The 18,975-nt window shown below is 38.7% G+C and overlaps 1 protein-coding gene across 1 annotated transcript in view; it reads left to right on the top strand.

Annotated features, from left to right (window-relative positions):
• Acss3 (acyl-CoA synthetase short chain family member 3) overlaps positions 1–18,975 on the top strand; it is a 174,280-nt gene that overhangs the window by 76,533 nt on the left and 78,772 nt on the right. The window contains exons 6-7 of the mRNA XM_038314385.2: positions 10,358–10,438; positions 10,521–10,616. Of these exons, the coding sequence (XP_038170313.1) occupies positions 10,358–10,438; positions 10,521–10,616 (177 nt within the window). The remainder of the gene's footprint in view (positions 1–10,357; positions 10,439–10,520; positions 10,617–18,975) is intronic.

Below are 18,975 nucleotides of genomic sequence, written 5' to 3'. Positions count from 1 at the left end.
GATGTAAACAAATGCTCATTTCCTGAGACAGGGCACTGACGACAAAGCAAAGGGTTCCGGCCAAGCCTACACTGAATAACTTTTTTTGGAGTTTTTTGGAGCTTGCTTATTGGAGCATAGCTGATGCAAAGGCAGCTTGCTATATCATCACAAGCCCACTGCCACGTGAGTCAGTGACAGACCCTGAACTCTGCATCCCTAGAGTTCACTGCACAACTTGTAGGCACCTCTACTAGAGAGTATCCTTTTCCCTAGAAGTTGCTTACTGCTTATCACTTTAGGGAAAGCCTTGTAACAATTGTAAATTCCTAAGCTCTTGGACCCTTTAAGTTTTATTAGTTTTTCTAATGTTATGATCCCTCCGTTCCCCATGAGAGAAATAGTTGCAATTAGGAGGTAACTAATCCAAAAGAAATAGCAAGATATTTATCTCTCAGGTCCTCAAACATGTTTTCTTCCCTTATGGAGACTGAAGATTTGCAAATGTCCCATGCCCATCCTCCCAGTCCATCTAGGATACCTCTTCTATTTCCCCTTCCCAGGGAGAGCTATGCAACCTCCCTTGGGCCTTGACTGTTAGCTAGCCTCTCTGGGTCTGTGGATTGTGTCATGGTTATTCTTTACTTCACAGCTCATATCTACTTATGAGTGAGTACACACCAAGTTTGCTTTTCTGAATCTGGATTACTTCACACAGGATGATATGAATTTAAGGGTCCAGGCTCGGGGTATGCAGAGGGGAGAGTGCTGAGTGAGATTACTGAAAAGGGGTACTTTACTGGAATGGGTAGAAGCCTGATGCAAGGAAAATTACCAAGAGAGCCTACAAGCTCTAGCTAAGACTCCTGGCAGCAGTGAATGCATAGCCTAAACTGGTCATGACCTCTGATTGGATTGGTGACTCCCTGGGTTGTCATTAGAGAGCCTGCATACAGTCACTGAGTGTTCACAGAGGTTTCTGTCCCACCCAGTCCCTAGGCCATTCAGTCCCAAAGAAACACACAGAGGCCTACATTAATTATAAACTGGTTGGCCAATTAGATCAGGATTCTTATTAACTCTTACATCTTACATTAACCCATAATTCTTGTCTGTGTTAGCCATGTAGCTTAGTACCTTTTATCAGTGAAGCATTCTCATCTTGCTTCTTCTGTGTCTGGGTGATGACTGCAGACTGACCCTTTCCTCTTCCCAGAATTCTCCTATTCTGGTTTCCCCGCCTATAGTTACTGCCTAGCTACTGGCCAATCAGCATTGAATTAAACCCATACAAGTGACAAATCTTTACAGGGTATAAGACCATTGTCCCACATCTGATGGAGGCAGCTTCAGAGACTTATGGCCAAACCTTGGGCCAACCTCATTGAGTCATGCTGAGGAGGAGGAGGAGGAGGAGGAGGAGGAGGAGGAGGAGGAGGAGGAGGAGGAGGAGAGAGGAAGGAAGGGATTTTAGGAGCCAGAGGGATCAGGGACATATGAGGAAAATTCGCAGGAATAGCTAGCCTGATTCATGAGAACTCAGAGTCTGAACTAACAACCAGGGAGCCTGCTAGGGAATAACCTAGGCCCTTTGCTTATATGTGAGAGTTGTATAGCTTGGTCTATTTGTGGGACTCCTGATGCTTTGACTGGCTCTTGGGAACATATTTCTCATACTTTATTATCTTGCTCAGCCTGAATACAGGGGGAGGTTCTTGGTCTTTGGACAGCTTGATATGCCATGCTTTGCTGATGCCCACAGGAGGCTTGCTCCTTTCTAAGAGAATGCAAAGAATGTATAGATTGAAGGGGGAGGAAAGGTGAGGAAGGGAATGGGAGAAGAGGAGGAAGGAAGGGGATGTAAAATAAATATATTACATTAAAAAATATTTGCAAATATTTGGTACACATTGACATCAGACGTTTATGCCATTTACCTTAATGTTCTTTTTGTATATTAGTGCACATTTTAAAATATATCCTAATTGCTTTCATTGCACTCTGGTACAAATCTTAGAATTTGACCAAGGCAGATCTTCAGATTATTTGCTGAACAAATTTTCTGTAGTTGGTGTCTTCCCCAGAGTCCATTTTCATTCCTATAATTATTATTTCATTTTAAAGGTATAATGGAAATTGTTTTAGAAACATTAAACACAAGGAAGATTTGGTGGATTTGCCATAATGAAACTTGGATCTATAAACTTTTATGTCACCATGCAGCTTTGTTACTTAGAAAACTGATACTTGAAAATACTTGAAGTGTTTTTAAAACATTCTTTCTTGAATTGGAGGAAGGACTCAGTGGGTGAGTCGCTTGTCAAATAAGTTTGAGGATTTGAGTTCAGTCCCCAGAATACACATAGCAAACATACCAGGAGAGCACTTGGGTTTGAAATCTTGGGGTTGCTTTTATCTGTAGATGGGATGTAGACAGAGTTTACGGAAAGCGTCAGTGAACAATAATAGAGCTGTGTATCAAATAAGGCAGAAGGCAAGAACCAGCACCAGAGACTTTTCTCTGACTTCTACACCTTCTGTATCTCATCCCTGTCTACACCCACATGCATGTGCACACAAGTCCCCCATATTGTTTCCTATATGCATATATAAGGTATAAATGAGTTAGTCTGTTCCTTGGTCAAATTTGCAGCTATGGTGGGGGGTATTTGCCTCAACTTCTACCACCATTGGGGGTGACTGGGAGCTGCATGAGAGGCAAATCTGTTTGCTGCTGCCAACATTCAAGCATCTATGCCTGAACTACTTCACATACAATTTACTTTGGTTGTGGACTTCATATTCTGTCTGCGGTGCCTGACTGCCTTCAATAGTGTTTAATAATGATCATTTCTCTTCTCACTCAGTTTTACTACCTGGGAAGGAATCTGTTCATCAGAGAAAGATAAAAAACAATGTTCCAGTGCCAAAAAAAAAAAAAATAAAAGTGTAATAGGGAAGCAAAAGCAGAAGGAAAGACTGAAATAAAGGTGGGGAAGGAAGGCTACAGATAAAGGTTTTTATGCATTTAGAACACTTTTGTACCTTTTGCTCCTATTGTGTAGACTTAGTTTTCTTCCCAGCCCAAAGGGGACAAGAGAGAAGGAGCAAGAGTAATACACATAAGTGAGAATTTTTTTTCTATCTCTGGTACAATTCTTGCTGGTAAAATGCTGAACTTGCTACATCTTAGCCTCTTCTCTCAGAGTTGTACAGATCAATAGGATATTACATAGCTTCTAAAGAATCTTTTGCAGAGGTAGTCTCCATGTCCTCGAAAAGCTGTAGAAAGAGATTTTGATGAAATATCTCAAATGTAAACATTTCATCTTCTCTATGGTGCTCCACTAAGTTCTACAACTTTGAAGGCATTCTCCTGAAAAGAAAAAATAAGCCATTTTTTTATAAAACCATTGTCTCTTTGATACAAGTGCTTTCTCACTTCCCTTTTTGATTTTCTTATTCAGTCAGCAATGTACTAAATGTTTCCTCTATGATATACACAGAGCACTATCTTCCCTGCACTTAGTGTAGAAGAGGAACCACACTGAAGGTGATGTCAGACCCTCACCCCAGAAGGAAACTGACTCTTCCTCCCCTAGCAACCATCAAATGCCAATAGCTCCTCCGGTGGGCGTTGGGACTCATGAACCCAGCCCCCATCCAGTCTAGAAGGTTGAGTATCTCGATGTCTTGTTCAGGCAACCACAACTGTTGTGAGTTTGTAAGAACAAAGGCCAAATGGCACTGTTTCATATCAATCCTGATAAATCTGTCTCTTACCAAACTCCTCTTTTGTTCCTATATGTTCCCTAATCCTTAAGGGAATGAAAGTTGATATAGGTGTCATATTTTGGGGTGAGCACAGCACCACCACTGCATTTGAACAGTTGTTGAGTCCCTTACTCATTGATGTTGACTGAAGAGAGAAACGTCTCTATTGAGGATTGAAAGACATGAAAGACACTAATCTCTTGGTTTACAGTATCAGTACTTAGAAGATAGTTCCACATTTTGTCCATTTAGCAAAATAGTAGAAGTAGATACTCCTCTTGAGCTCATGACTGCAGCAGTCATGGGTTCTTGGCTAGGTTTCCAGTGCCAGCTACAAGTCTGATCCTATGTTAGCACTTTAAATCCAATCAGGACTTGGTTGGTTACCCTACAACATCCATACTGTTGTTGCACCAATGGGTATATCTTGCCAGGATTGTTGTTGTTGTGACTCCTGAGGTTAACAGTGGATAAAATCATGATGGTATAGAATTTTTAAGTTAACCAGAGCTATTTCATTGGCTTATTAATTCTCCATCTTCCTTCACCATTTGCAGTTATATTTCTTTTAAATACAACATGCATTTCTCAGTGCTTTCTTGTTTAGGACAGTAACTTCTCTCTCTCTCTCTCTCTCTCTCTCTCTCTCTCTCTCTCTCTCTCTCTCTCTCTCTCTGTGTGTGTGTGTGTGTGTGTGTGTGTGTGTGTGTGTGTGTGCCTACATGCATGCTTGCACATGCAGAGGCCGAACAAAAGTGTCAGATCTATTAGAGATGGGTTTACAGGGATTTGTAACCTCCCTGAATTCTGGCAATTGAACTCTGGCCCTCTGGATTAACACTAAGTGGTCCCAATCACTGTTCCACCTCTTCAGCTTCAGGCCTTCAGATATTTTTAGGACAACCTTGTACCCCCACAACAGACACAGTATATGGGAATGAATATCCTATACACTCAGTCTTCCTACACATCTCAGACTTCCTTCTTCTCTGCCTTCAACACGCTTGTTCTATTTGCATGTTTCTTTCTCCAGTTGTAGCCAAAGAACTGATGCACATGTCCTACAGTCTCATTTTCTGTCTCCATTTAATGTTATGGTTTAGACTCTGTGGCTTTTTGTATGATAAAAAGCATCCCATTAAGTTGTAATTATTAAGGTACTCTCTGTGATGACTCTTGTCTCATTTCTGGGAGATAAGTAACCACCCTTGACTTTTATGGAGATTGAGTTTGAATGTTTTCAATTCTTCATGAATTTCTATGTGGTCAAAAGTACCTGTAATTTTAGACTTCCCATTCTGAAATAGAATTCCTTTCTTGTCTTCCTTCTGGGCACTAAGCACTGTAATCACATGAAGGTTTTTCAGCTTCTCCATATCCCGAGGATTATGTCTGATCCTGTAGAGCCCAGAATGTTGGTACTGTGTGGGGCTATTCTGAGATTTCGTTAGATAACTAAACCTTTAACACCTAAGGTAGAGTAGAAGCACAAGTGGGGAGTGGTAATAGACACCAAAAAGAGTGAAATACCTTAAACTTGCATTTTAAAGGGGAAATATTATTCTTGAACAAGTACTTTTACCTTAACCACAATATTAAATATATACTTTAAAATTATCCTCTTTTAGAATCAGGTTTGGCAGACACATCTGTAGCTACAATTACTTGAGGCTAAAGGCAGAGGAGAATTGCTTTGGCCCAAGTGTTTGAGGCCAACCTAGGCTATAGAGCAAGAACCAGTTTTTTAGAAATAGCTATTTTTAATTTCTGATTAATTTTCCTTACATAGAATGTAATGTGACACTTGGTTATTTGAGAATGATTTCTGTGTTCTGAGACAGAATGAGCTTTCTCCTTCACAGTCCATTATCCTTACCTGAACACCATAGTTAACAAGCAAGTAAAAAAATACTTCTCCTCCTGTTTTACTAGCAAATTAATATTTATAACAATGTCTTTTAAGACCTAATATTTCTTTCTTCTTTTACTTCTGAACTTCACATAAAATATCCACATGGAGAATATGAGTCTGTATAGTTCCATATTTTTACATCATTAAAAAAGCTCAGGTGTATAAAGCCTATGATCTGAATATTTTAGAAGGCCTCGCCAAATTGCACAACTATAGTTGATTAATGAACTGGTGTTGACTAAATTTTTAAGGCCCATTTTTAAGGGGAGGACTGAAGAACAATTAAAGCAAAAATTATGGCCATTAACTCTTGTTCAGATCCATTTCAGTTGTTTGTAATAAGAATATTTGATGATAGCCTTTAATTATTTGGCATTTCCAGCCATGTGAATTAAACCAGTGTATGTTAAAATTAAAAAATGAGAATTTCTAGAATGAAAGAAATAATATTTAAAATTAAATTGAGGCTGGGAATGTAGCTCTGTGGTAGAGTCCATGCTTACATATGCAAGCCTCTTTACACACAAAAAAATAACCAAGGCCATAAACATTAGCCATTACAATGTAAATGCAATTTTATGCATGATTTTATTAAATGGATCAGATTCATACCTTTTTTTCTTTTTTGGTAGCATAGGCTTAAGTACGGAGTAATTATGAAATAAATTCATAAGCATCATGTCAAGAAGTAGTCATTTGATAATTAGAAACTTTAAATTATTCATAGTTTAAATCTGCCTTCTAGATTAATACTGAGTTGTAAATCCCAAGTCTTTTTTCTTCATGATTTCTAATCAGTACATTTGACCATTGAAAATTTTACTCTATTATGATAAAAAAAACTAATTCCTTGCTACAATGCAGCAACACTCAGATGATAACCCTTATGTCTCCACACATGGAGAATTCTTGTTGGTTTGTAACTATAAGCTTCACTGTTGTGTGTTGTTTTTTGTTCGTTTGCCTTTTTGAGAGGCCCACCGCTGAGCTCTCAAACAAATCACATAAGAAGGCTTATTCTTAGTTATGAATGCCCGGCCTTACTTGGTTTATTTCTTGCCAGCTTTTCTTAAATTATCCCAACTACCTTATGCCTCTGGGCTTTTACCTTTCCCTATTTCTATATACCTTTCTTTCCTTCTTACTCTATGACTGACTGGGTGGCCCTCTGATATCTTTCTCTCCTTGTTCTCTTCTTTGCTCTTTGCGTTCCTCATTCTCAGTTCATATATATATATATATATATATATATATATATATATATATATATCACAAACATACTCTCTGCCTGCCAGACCCTCCTATACTTGCTCTTGCCTTGCTATTGGCCATTCATCTTTTTATTAGACCATCGGGTGTTTTAGACAGGCACAATAGCACAGCTTTGCAGAATTAAACAAATGCAGCGAAAACAAAAGTCACACATCTGAAAATAATATTCCTCAACACTTCACACCTACTGACTAGTGTGAATGATGCCGAAGGTACTCTGAATGCTACGACAAAAGAAAGGAAATCATCAGTATCAACAGCTATAAACTCTGTGACCTATAGCAGTGATCTAACTGAAAGTCTTACTGATACAGTATCAGAATAAAGGTTTGGGGAGTAAGCATCGACTTTTCTATTTGGAGTTAAGGTCCATTCCACAAGATGGATCCCGTAACTGACATTGCAGATGCGGCTAAGAACCTGGGACTAGATATATCATGAACCTAAGAAAAAGACCAATACTGTTATTCTGCTAAAGAAACATAGCGATAAAACCAAAATGATTATTAATGGCATTCTGCTATATCGTAAAACAGGGCTCTCTCAACCCACATCAGAGGAGCATCTTCCTGCACTAGGTGGCAATTAACACAGAGGCCCATAACTGGGCCATGTGCAGAGAGAGAGTGAAGAAATTTGGGCTACTTAGTCCTAAATAGGAGAGCTTCATCAAATCCCTCCTCTCAGAGGTGGACGATCTATGCTGAAGAGGAGATGGAAAGACTGTGAGAACCTGAGGTAGTGGATCACTCCAAGTAAACAGCATCTTCCAGAGACAGCAGGACTGCTACACATATGAGCCCACAGAGACTGTGTCAGTATACATAGGACCTGAACAGGATCGAGCTGAACAGGGTCCCAGCACTGAGAGGAGGAATGGACACAGGGTCACACAATAAACTATTTGCAATCGATACCTACTGGCAAAGGAAAAATACGTTTTCTCCAATAAGTCTTACTGGGTATTACCAACCACACTCCAGAATAGAGCCCATGCCTACATGAAGTTGAGTAACGCAAAATGAACTCAATTTAATTTTGCAGACATTTTGATTCATTTTTTCTTTGTTTTGACTTTTTAAAATTTTATTAGTCTTTTGCGTCTTTCTTTTGATTTTGTTTTCATGTGTGTTTTTCTTATTGTTTTTAATGCACTATCTGGATGGGAGAGCGAGAGACAAAACAAAAATTGGGTGGATAAGTGGGTGGGAAGCATCTGGGAGGAGATGGGGAAAACATGATCTAAATCAATTGTCTTCATGGAATTCAATAAGATAAAAAAAAGACTTCCAAGACAATCAGGCAAAGAACTGGGTTCCACATATGGATGCTTCTTCAGATAAAGAAGAAAAATAAAAGACATTTTATGAACCTTCCATGTTCAAGAATCGCAGAGTACCAACACCGCTCTCATAAAGCATTTCTTTCCTAGTAAATAAAATGCTGCAAGAGGTGTTGTGAAAAGAATCCTCTAACACATCATAACTGAAGTCGCTGTCGACTGAAATAGCGCTCTCTGCTATAATATATGAAAACATACAGGATCCAAAAGAAACTGTATAGGTGTTTGCTTTCCCAAAGACTGAAAGATTTTTAGGAAACAGTGTTTGAAAAACTATTAATACCAAATACAGTGAGTTCCTGGATCAGATTAAAACACGTTTTAATTAGCAAAGGGAACTAATTAGCAAAGGAAGATAGGATGGAGTTCATCTAGAGTATTTGGATTTGGTGACTAAGTGTGTATAGAAAGCTTGCTGGAAAGAGGCTTATAATAGCTAAGATTTCTAAGGTGAACAAGAGAGCCACTTCTTGTTAACCGTATCATAGAACATAGAAAATAACTCGCAGCCGGGCGGTGGTGGCGCACGCCTTTAATCCCAGCACTCGGGAGGCAGAGGCAGGCGGATCTCTGAGTTCGAGGCCAGCCTGGTCTACAAGAGCTAGTTCCAGGACAGGCTCTAGTAACTACAGGGAAACCCTGTCTCGAAAAACCAAAAAAAAAAAAAAAAAAAAAAAGAAAATAGCTCGCATGTGCCAATAAAGTTGCTCCTGATGCTGGCCAAGAGACCAGGTGTTGGTGCAGGATGCAACATGTTCTCCAGTTTGATGCCTATGTTTTATTAGAGGAACCTGAGGAGAGCAGCCGTGGGAGCAGCTATTGCAAAGTCAGCACTTCGCACCCCATCTCCCATTCTCCTGAATCACGCACTTGTGATAAAACTAAATGTGCAGCTAAGAGAACACCTGTTAATTAGGGCATGCTTACCCTTCTGAGTAGAATACTGTTTTGAAGAGAACAGTTCTAATGGTGTGTTCAGAGAGGCTGCAAAGGGCGTACGAATTTCATATAACTGTTATTACTCAGTAGGCATTTGATGGCTCTATTCAAAAGTCATGTCTTATTGGCACTAATGACCATTGATATTGATAATGGTGCAATAAACAGACCTAATTATTGTATTTATTATCCGTTCTTATCTTGGTGACTCACGTGCCCAGTGTTCAAATATTAACTTTCTATTGAGTTTGGATAAGTTTCCAGTGTTACGGGAAGGTACTGGAAACAGATTTGTGTAATCTATGCATAATGATGTAGTAGTGCTTTGGTTTGCCCCAAATGCAACATAAAACACATCTGTTAGCTAACTCATCAGGATTCATTGTTCAGACTTCTGGAAATCATCATTAAAGAATTGTTCAACTCCCATATTGTGCCATGTGAGTCCCAGTTAGCAGTGTAATCAGGCCTTAATTAGAGCGCAACTTTATTTCTTCTAAGCAGCCTATTGTTATCACCTTTAGGAATAATGTTCTTTGGGATTCTCTATTTTAGGCCAACTTCATTTAACTTTTTGTAAAATTTAATTTGGGTGGCTCTCCATTTTTGTTCTGTTAATGCATTTGAAGTTGCAATATTGATACTCTGTGCTACCATTAAAATTGCATTGTAGCCGAGCGATGGTGGTGGCGCATGCCTTCAATCCCAGCACTCGGGAGGCAGAGGCAAGCGGATCTCTGAGTTCGAGGCCAGCCTGGTCTACAAGAGTTAGTTTCAAGACAGACTCCAAAACTTCAGTGAAACCCTGTCTTGAAAAAAATAAATAAACAAACAAAAAACTTCATTGTGTATTACTTCATGAAGTTGTATGTTTTCATATACTGTTAAGGAAGTTATATAACAATGGTTTTCTATAAATGGAAACAATGAACACAAACTCTCTGGGTTTTCTATTAAAGAATTCAAAGAAATGAAACTTCAAATACAATTATATGTAAGATTACATATGTACAAGTCAATGTAATTTGTTTACAGAATAGTCAATGATCTAAATCTGTAAATTTTATAGTAGACAGAAGACAGTGAATCTTTTAGCATATTTTGTAAATGTTAATTTAATTTTTTCCCATCTCTTTCAGGGTGTGGTTAGGCCCACTGGGGGATATGCTGTAATGCTGAACTGGACAATGTCTTCCATATACGGCCTCAAGCCTGGAGAGGTAATCAGGATTATACACTTCTGCCACCTGGCCTTTCTCTGATGCAGACATGCAATTTATTGTCCTTTTATTTTTTTTTTAGGTGTGGTGGGCAGCTTCTGATTTAGGCTGGGTTGTTGGACATTCCTATATTTGCTATGGGCCTCTTCTACATGGAAACACAACGGTTTTATACGAGGTAACAACATGGAAGGGTTACTCTGTATGGAGGTCCTTGATTTTAGTGGGGTCTAGTTCGTGATGGGTAGTCCCGGGGAAGCAATAGTGAAGTTTGCATGGTAGCAGGAAACAGTGTTACAGCTTCTTTCGTTTTAAAAGTTATTTCAAAGAGAAAAAGACATAAGAGAAATAACAGTTAACTGTCTTAATTGTGTTGAAGAAACAGGTCAGTAAAAACAAAATTCTGGAGAACATAAAATAACAAGCTTTAAATCTATCCCAGGAGATTTCTAAGTGGTGATATCACAGGGATATGGATTTTAGAATCCTAAACAGCATTATCATAAAACAACAGAGATTCACATTTTGTTATTTTGCAGAATCAGTAGATTTACAAAACTATTTGTCTTATTTTACATAAGTGTTTTCCATGGCTTCTAATATCAGCTATGAATATAAAAAGAGACAGAAACCTGGAGCTACTAGATGAAAAGTTGAATGGTAAACCACTTAAAGACTCTGATATATCAATAAATGTCACCCTGAAATAAGGTTTCTATATGTGTATTAGAGAATGCCCTGTGTGTCTGTTTTCTGTAATCCTACTAGCGACTTTCATGAAGACATATCAACAAACTCAGTTTTACATTGGTTCTCAACCTGTGGGTCACGACCCCTAAAAAGCATTGGAAACCACAAATATTTACACTACAATTCCTAACAGTAGCAAAATTACAGTTATGAAGTAGCAGCAATTCAAGGATGGGGGTCACCGCAGCAATGTGAGAAACTGTATTACAGGGTCAATGCGTTAGGAAGTTGAAAACCACTGGATTATAAAATGGCTCTTGTGTAAATGTATGGAGTACTACACAGCAGAAAAAATAAAGATATCTTGAGATTTGCAAATGGATGGATCTAGAAAACATCATATTAAATGATGTAACTCAGACCCAGAAAGACAATTATCATATGTACTCACTCATAAGTGGCTTTTAGACATAAAGCAAAGAAAACCAGCCTACAATTCACAATCCCAGAGAACCTAGCCAACAAAGATGACCCTAAGAGACATACATGGATCTAATCTACATGGGAAGTAGAAAAAGACAAGATCTCCTGAGAAAATTGGGAGCATGGGGACCAGGAGAGAGGGTAGAAGGGGAGGGGAAAGGAAGAGAAGGGAACAGAAAAATGTATAGCTCAAGAAAATCAATTTAAAAAAGAAGATGGCTCTTAGGGAAGGTTGCTTATCATTCTGTCTGATGACCAGAGTTCAGACCACAGAACCCTCATGGTAGAAGCAGAGAACTGTCTCCTACTGTAAGTGGTCCTCTGACCACATGCACAGCACGAGATAGACATAAGCAAGCTTGTATACATGCTCATGGAAAAATGTAGTTTTTAAAACATGACAGTGTGATAACAAACATGATTTTTTCCTAAATTATCATTTAATATGATACTTGGTTTTTTAAAAAAATCTAGCAAGATGAAAAATATAGAAATCTTTACGTACTCCTATTTAAATAGAACCACAATGAAGTAAGTGGGCCTACAGAAATGACTCAGCAGTCAAGAGACATTAATGCTCTTGCAGAAAATTGGAATTTGCTCTCCCAGCAACCATGGCTTGCAGGTTACTACAGCTTATAGCTCCAGTTCTATAGTATCTCTTAGACCCTCTGGTCTCTATAGGTACCTGCGCTGCACAGATACACTTGAATATTCTCTCCTCCCATCCTCCCACATAAGTAAAAAGTAAAAAAAAATGATTAAAATGCTTTCAAAACTTATGATAGAGATGAAACAAGATCATTAGTTGTGTATAGCTTTTGTCTCAAATCTTCCCACATAATCTCCTATCACTCGAGTGAGCTATTGATACATTGCTTCCAAAGTATTCCCTGTATGAGATGGCACAATCTTGCTTTTCTACATTTGAAATTTTTCTTTCAGTTCATATAAGAGAGACAAAGAAATTGCTTAACCTCCAGAGAAGAAATGGAGGATTTGGAAGCAGTTCTTTCAAACAACATGCTGAATTTTTGCATATCTTAAAAGTATCTTTTGATGTTTGAAGAGCGACTGCATTTTTATAGTACTACACATATAGTATCAAGTCCTCATGTTACAATGATTGAACATATATTTTGGGACTCATCAGACATAAACTTAAATATCTGCCATTGTAGTACAGTGGACAGTTTCTAAATCTGAGGCTGCCTTCCATGCTGTCTGTCTCTCACTATGGAATGAGCAATATCCAACTGAAAAACGGGGCTTGTAGAGAAAGGTATCAGATTGTCTAGTCTAGATATGTTGTTACTTTAAGAACGGCCCACTCAACAGTTGTATAACAAACAAACAAACGTGGGAGGCCATGCTCTACTCTCATGAAATTCTCCTGCACACCACATCATTTTAAGACTCTCATCATTTTTGGTTGGTTAGTTTACTATCTCTGAAAAATCAAATAGACTTTGAGAGAAGTGTTAAAACATCTCACACTATTCCACTTTCCTTACAAGTGTTTTCATATCCTGCAGACTTGAGAGACATTCTGATGTTTGTAATATAACACATGAAATAATCTTGACACATCTGCTCCATACTAAAATCTTAGCAATATTTAAAAAGTTTTTTTTTATCATGATCATCATTCCTCTTGAAGAAAACAAAATAAATCCTAACAACAAATGTTTACAATGGAATGTGACATCGCCAATTCAAATGTGACAAAACAGAATTTATTAAGTTTTCCTGACTTTTAAGCTGACCTCAGACTTGAAACACTTAGAATAAGCAGATCTGATTTTTCTATTGGCTTTCCATTATTTTTCTTATTTATTTACAACAGGTGCTAACTCTGTCAAGAGTGCTGGCCTCTTTATCTTGGAATGATGTTTTCAAAAACAGGACAGAGGATCAATAAACTTCTGCTGTATGACTGACAAATATTTAAATTCATTTTTGTAAATTCTGAATTTTTCTACTCCTTTCTTATATGGTCTCATGTTTTTCTGACCTCAAAATAAAACCTCTTTTGGCTTTTACCACTTCTAACTCTTGCATCTTCTTTTTCTTCTGTACAAGCAAGACTCTTTGAGAAATGGCCCTCTCCAAACCACCTCTGCTTCATGCTCCTTCACCCAGGCTTCAGCTCACTCTACCCTGGTTTCAGTCTGTGACACTTATGGAAGCTTCTGTCATCAGAGTCACTGTTGACTTCATTAGTGGCAAAGTCAAAGACTTTTGCCATTCTGGTTTCGTCATCCTTCTCAGCAGCCTGCAGCCATCACGACCAATATCTTTCTTAATTCTTATTTACTTTCCCCTTCACTACTTGTGCAATTTATTTTGCCTTGTGTGATTCTTCCTTTGTTGCTTCTTCCATGCAAAATATTTTGTGTTGTTTATGTGTGTGTATGTAGTGTGTGTGTGAACCAATGCATTTATTAAAGTTACTAACAGATTATGTATGAGAAGTTAATAATATGAGCAAAGGTGATCCAAAGGCAGCTGCATCACAATGATGCCCATCCCAGCATGGTTGACAAGTTAAAAAACCGCAGCCTTCCAGTTCCTTGTGTGACTTTCATGCAAGTCAGATGGTCAGAGATCTCTTCCTTCACCATATTTTTAACTGCTTTTCTTTCTTTTTCTCTTTTCATATATATATATATATATATATATATATATATATAATATATATATATATTCATTTAAAATAGATTTTTTTACACTATATTATGGTTTCCCCCTTCAACTCTCCTCAGACATTCCCTTCTTTCTCACACCTCCAAATACATACTCCTCTCTCTCTCTCTCTCTCTCTCTCTCTCTCTCTCTCTCTCTCTCTCAAAAGCAAACAGGCATAATAATAATAATAATTGTAGTGATGAGCTACGGGCAGCTTCCAGCCGCCCTGCTCTCAGCCTCCTGGCTAGCTTATGCCCCAAAATAATAACACAGAAACTGTATTCTTTTAAACACTGCCTGGCCCATTATTTTCAGCCTCTTACTCACATCTTGATTAACCCATATCTAATAATCTGTGTAGCACCACGAAGTGGTGCCTTACCGTTTACTTTTTAGCATATGTCCATCTTGGGCTGGAGCTTTATTGCATCTGGTTGCAGAGGCAGGGCAATTGTCTGAGCCATCTACCTCACTTCCTTCTTCCTGTTCTGTCTACTCCATCCACCTATGTTCTAACCTATTAGGCCAAGCAGTTCTCTTTATTAATTAACCAATGAAATCAACAGATTGATAGAAGACTTGCCTCCATCATTTCCCCATTTTCTGTTTAAACAAAAAGGAAAGGCTTTTGACTTGCCTCCATCAAATAATAATAATAATTAATAATAAACAAGCAAAGCAGAATAGGACAAAGCAAACAAACAAACAAAAAAGAAAATAGCCAAAAAAAAGCACAAGACATGCAGAGAAACAGACATTAACATATGCTGAAATCCCTTATGAATACAAACCAGAAACCATCATATATAAGCAAAAGACTTGCAAGGAAAAACATAAAGGCCCAGAAAAAGCATTATAAGTCAAAAACACTCCCAAATTACCACTGAGTTCATTTTGTATTGGAATGTTACTGTTGGCTATGGGACTTGCCTTTTAGTGTGGGTTTGTATTCTTCCTAAAATTTCTACTCTATTAGGTTTCCGTATGTCCCTACCAGTGACCCTTATTTTTTTTTCATTATGTGACTTCTTTTTTTTCTCATTTTTTTATTAAAAATTTCCATCTCCACCCCTCCTCCTCCCCCTTCCCTCCCCTCCATCCTACCCATACCCCCACTCCGCCCCTCTCCAAGACAAAGAGCCATCAGGATTCCCTTCACTATGTTAAGTCCAAGGTCTTCCCAGCTCCCCCTAAGTCCAGGAAGGTGAGCAACCAAACTGACAAGGCTCACAGTGAGCCCGTCCATGCTGTAGAGTTCATGTTCATTGCCGTTGTTCTTGGTTTCTCAGTCCTCCTTCACCGTCAGCCACATTCACAGAGTCCGGTTTGGTCCCCTGTTCCATCAGTCCCATTCCAACTGGACTTGGTGGTATCCCGTTAGATCTGTCCCACCATCTCAATGGGTACAGGCACTCCTCACGGTCCTGACTTCCTTGCTCATGATCTCCCTCCTTTTGCTCCTCATCAGGACCTTGGGAGCTCAATCCGGTGCTTCTATGTGGGGCTCATTCATTTTCTCCATCCAATGCCAGGTGAAGGTTCTATGGTGATATGCAAGATATTCATGAGTATGGCCATAGGATCTGGACTTTTCTGGCACCCTCTCCTCAGCTGCCCTAGGAACTAGCTGGGGGCATCTTCCTGAACACCTGGGCACCCCTCTAGAGTCAAGTCTCTGCCAACCCTAGAATGGCTCCCTTAAGTATGATATATAATTCCTTGTTCCCATATCCACCCTACCTATATCCCAACCATCCTATTCCCCCAAGCTCTTCCCATCCTCCACTTCACACTTTTCTCTCCCCATCCCCCCCAACCCCCATCCCACCCCACCCCCAAGTTCCTATTTTTTGTCCAGCAATCTTGTCTACTTCCAATATCCAGGAGGATAACTATATGTTTTTCTTTGGATTCACCTTCTTATATATCTTCTCTAAGATTTTTTTACGAATTATAGGCTTGATGTCCTTTATTTATGGCTAGAAACCAATTATGAGTGAGTACATCCCATGTTCATCTTTTTGGGCCTGGGTTACCTCGCTCAGGATGGTGTTTTCTATTTCCATCCTTTTGCATGCAAAATTCAAGATGTCATTGTTTTTTACCGCCGAGTAGTACTCTAATATGTATATATTCCACACTTTCTTCATCCATTCTTCCACTGAAGGGCATCTAGGTTGTTTCCAGGTTCTGGCTATTACAAATAATGCTGCTATAAACATAGTTGAACAAATGCTTTTGTAATATGATTGGGCATCTCTTGGGTAAATTCCCAAGAGTGTGATTGCTGGGTCCTGGGGTAGGTTGATCCCAAATTTCCTGAGAAACCTCCACACTGCATTCCAAAGCGGTTGCACAAGTTTGCATTCCCACCAGCAATGGATGAGTTTACCCCTTACTCCACATCCTCTCCAGCAAAGGCTATCATTGGTGTTTTTGATTTTAGCCAATCTGACAGGTGTAAGATGGTATCTCAATGTTGTTTTGATTTGCATTTCCCTGATTGCTAAGGAGGTTGAGCATGCCCTTAAATGTCTTTTGGCCATTTGAACTTCTGTTGAGAATTCTCTGTTCAGTTCAGTGCCCCATTTTTTAATTGGGTTAATTAGCATTTTAAAGTCTAGTCTCTTGAGTTCCTTATATATTTTGGAGATCAGACCTTTGTCTGTTGCAGGGTTGGTGAAGATCTTTTCCCAGTCAGTAGGCTGCCTTTTTGTCTTAGTGACAGTGTCCTTTGCTTTACAGAAGCTGCTCAGCTTCAGGAGGTCCCATTTATTCAATGTTGCCCTTAATGTCTGTGCTGCTGGGGCTATACGTAGAAAGCAGTCTGCTGTGCCCAAATGTTTAAAGTACTTCCCACTTTCTCCTCTAACAGGTTCAGTATGTTCAGATTGATATTGAGGTCTTTAATCCATTTGGACTTGAGTTTTGTGCATGGTGATAGACACGGATCTACTTTCATTCTTCTACAGGTTGACATCCAGTTATGCCAGCACTATTTGTTGAAGATGCTTTCTTTCTTCCATTGTGTGCGTTTAGCTCCTTTATCAAAAATCAGGTGTTCATAGGTTTGTGGGTTAAGATCTGGGTCTTCTATTCGATTCCATTGGTCAACTTCTCTATTTTTATGTCAATACCAAGCTGTTTTCAATACTGTATCTCTGTAATAGAGTTTGAAATCAGGGATGGTAATGCCTCCAGAAGTTCCTTTATTGTATAAGATTGTTTTGGCTATCCTGGGTTTCTTGTTCTTCCCTATAAAGTTGATTATTGTCCTCTCAAGATCTGTGAAGAATTTTGATGGGATCTTTAAGGGGATTGCATTAAATCTATAGATTGCCTTTGGTAGTATTGCCATTTTTACTATGTTGATCCTCCCAATCCACGAGCAAGGGAGATCCTTCCATTTTCTGGTATCCTCTTCAATTTCTTTCTTCAAAGACTTAAAGTTCTTGTGAAATAAATCCTTCACTTCCTTGGTTAGAGTTACCCCAAGATATTTTATGCTATTTGTGGCTATCGTGAAAGGTGACGCTTCTCTGATTTCCCTCTCTGCTTCCTTATCCTTTGTGTATAGGAGGGCAACTGATTTTTTGGAGTTGATCTTGTATCCCGCCACGATACTAAAGGAGTTTATCAGCTGTAGAAGTTTTTGGTGGAGTTTTTCGGGTCGCTTATGTACACTCTCATATCATCTGCAAATAACGAAAGTTTAACTTCTTCCTTTCCAATTCAAATCCCCTTGATCGCCTTGTGTTGTCTTATTGCTATTGCTAGAACTTCAAGCACTATATTGAAGAGATAAGGAGAGAGTGGACAGCCTTGTCGTGTTCCTGAATTTAGTGGGATGGCCTTGAGTTTCTCTCCGTTTAATTTGATGTTAGCTGTCAGCTTGCTGTAAATAGCCTTTATTATATTTAGGAATGACCCCTGTATCCCTAATCTCTCCAAGACTTTTATCATAAAGGGGTGTTGAATTTTGTCAAATGCTTTATCTGCATCTAATGAGATGATCATATGGTTTTTATCCTTCAGTTTATTTATATGATGGATTACATTGATAGATTTTCGTATGTTGAACCAGCCCTGCATCTCTGGGATGAAGCCTACTTGATCATAGTGGATAATTTTTCTAATGTGTTCTTGGATTCTGTTTGCCAGTATTTTATTGAGAATTTTTGCATCGATGTTCATGAGTGAGATTGGCCTGTAATTCTCTTTCTTGGTTGAGTCTTTGTGTGGTTTAGGTATCAGGGTAATTGTAGCTTCATAAAAGGAATTTGACAATGACTGTTCTGTTTCTTTATTATGAAATACCTTAAGGAGTATAGGTATTAGGTCTTCTTGGAAGTTCTGGTAGAATTCTGCATTGAAACCATCTGGTCCTGGGCTTTTTTTGGTAGGAAGGTTTCTGATAACAGTTTCTAATTCTTCCCGACTAACAGGACTATTTAGATTTTTCACCTGGTCCTGGTTTAACTTTGGTATATGGTACTTATCTAAAAAAGTGTCCATTTCTTTTACATTTTCGAATTTTGTGGCATGCAGGCTTTTGTAGTAAGATCTAATGATTCTCTGAATTTCCTCTGTGTCTGTGGTTATGTCCCCTTTTTCATTTCTGATCTTATTAATTTGTGTGTTCTCTCTCTGCCGTTTGATTAGTTTGGCTAGGGGTT

This window comes from Arvicola amphibius, chromosome 17 (genome assembly GCF_903992535.2).
Source record: "Arvicola amphibius chromosome 17, mArvAmp1.2, whole genome shotgun sequence".
Classification (NCBI taxonomy): domain Eukaryota; kingdom Metazoa; phylum Chordata; class Mammalia; order Rodentia; family Cricetidae; genus Arvicola; species Arvicola amphibius.
The sequence above is the reverse complement of the archived record's forward strand: the minus strand, read 5'-3'. Positions and strand labels throughout refer to the sequence as shown.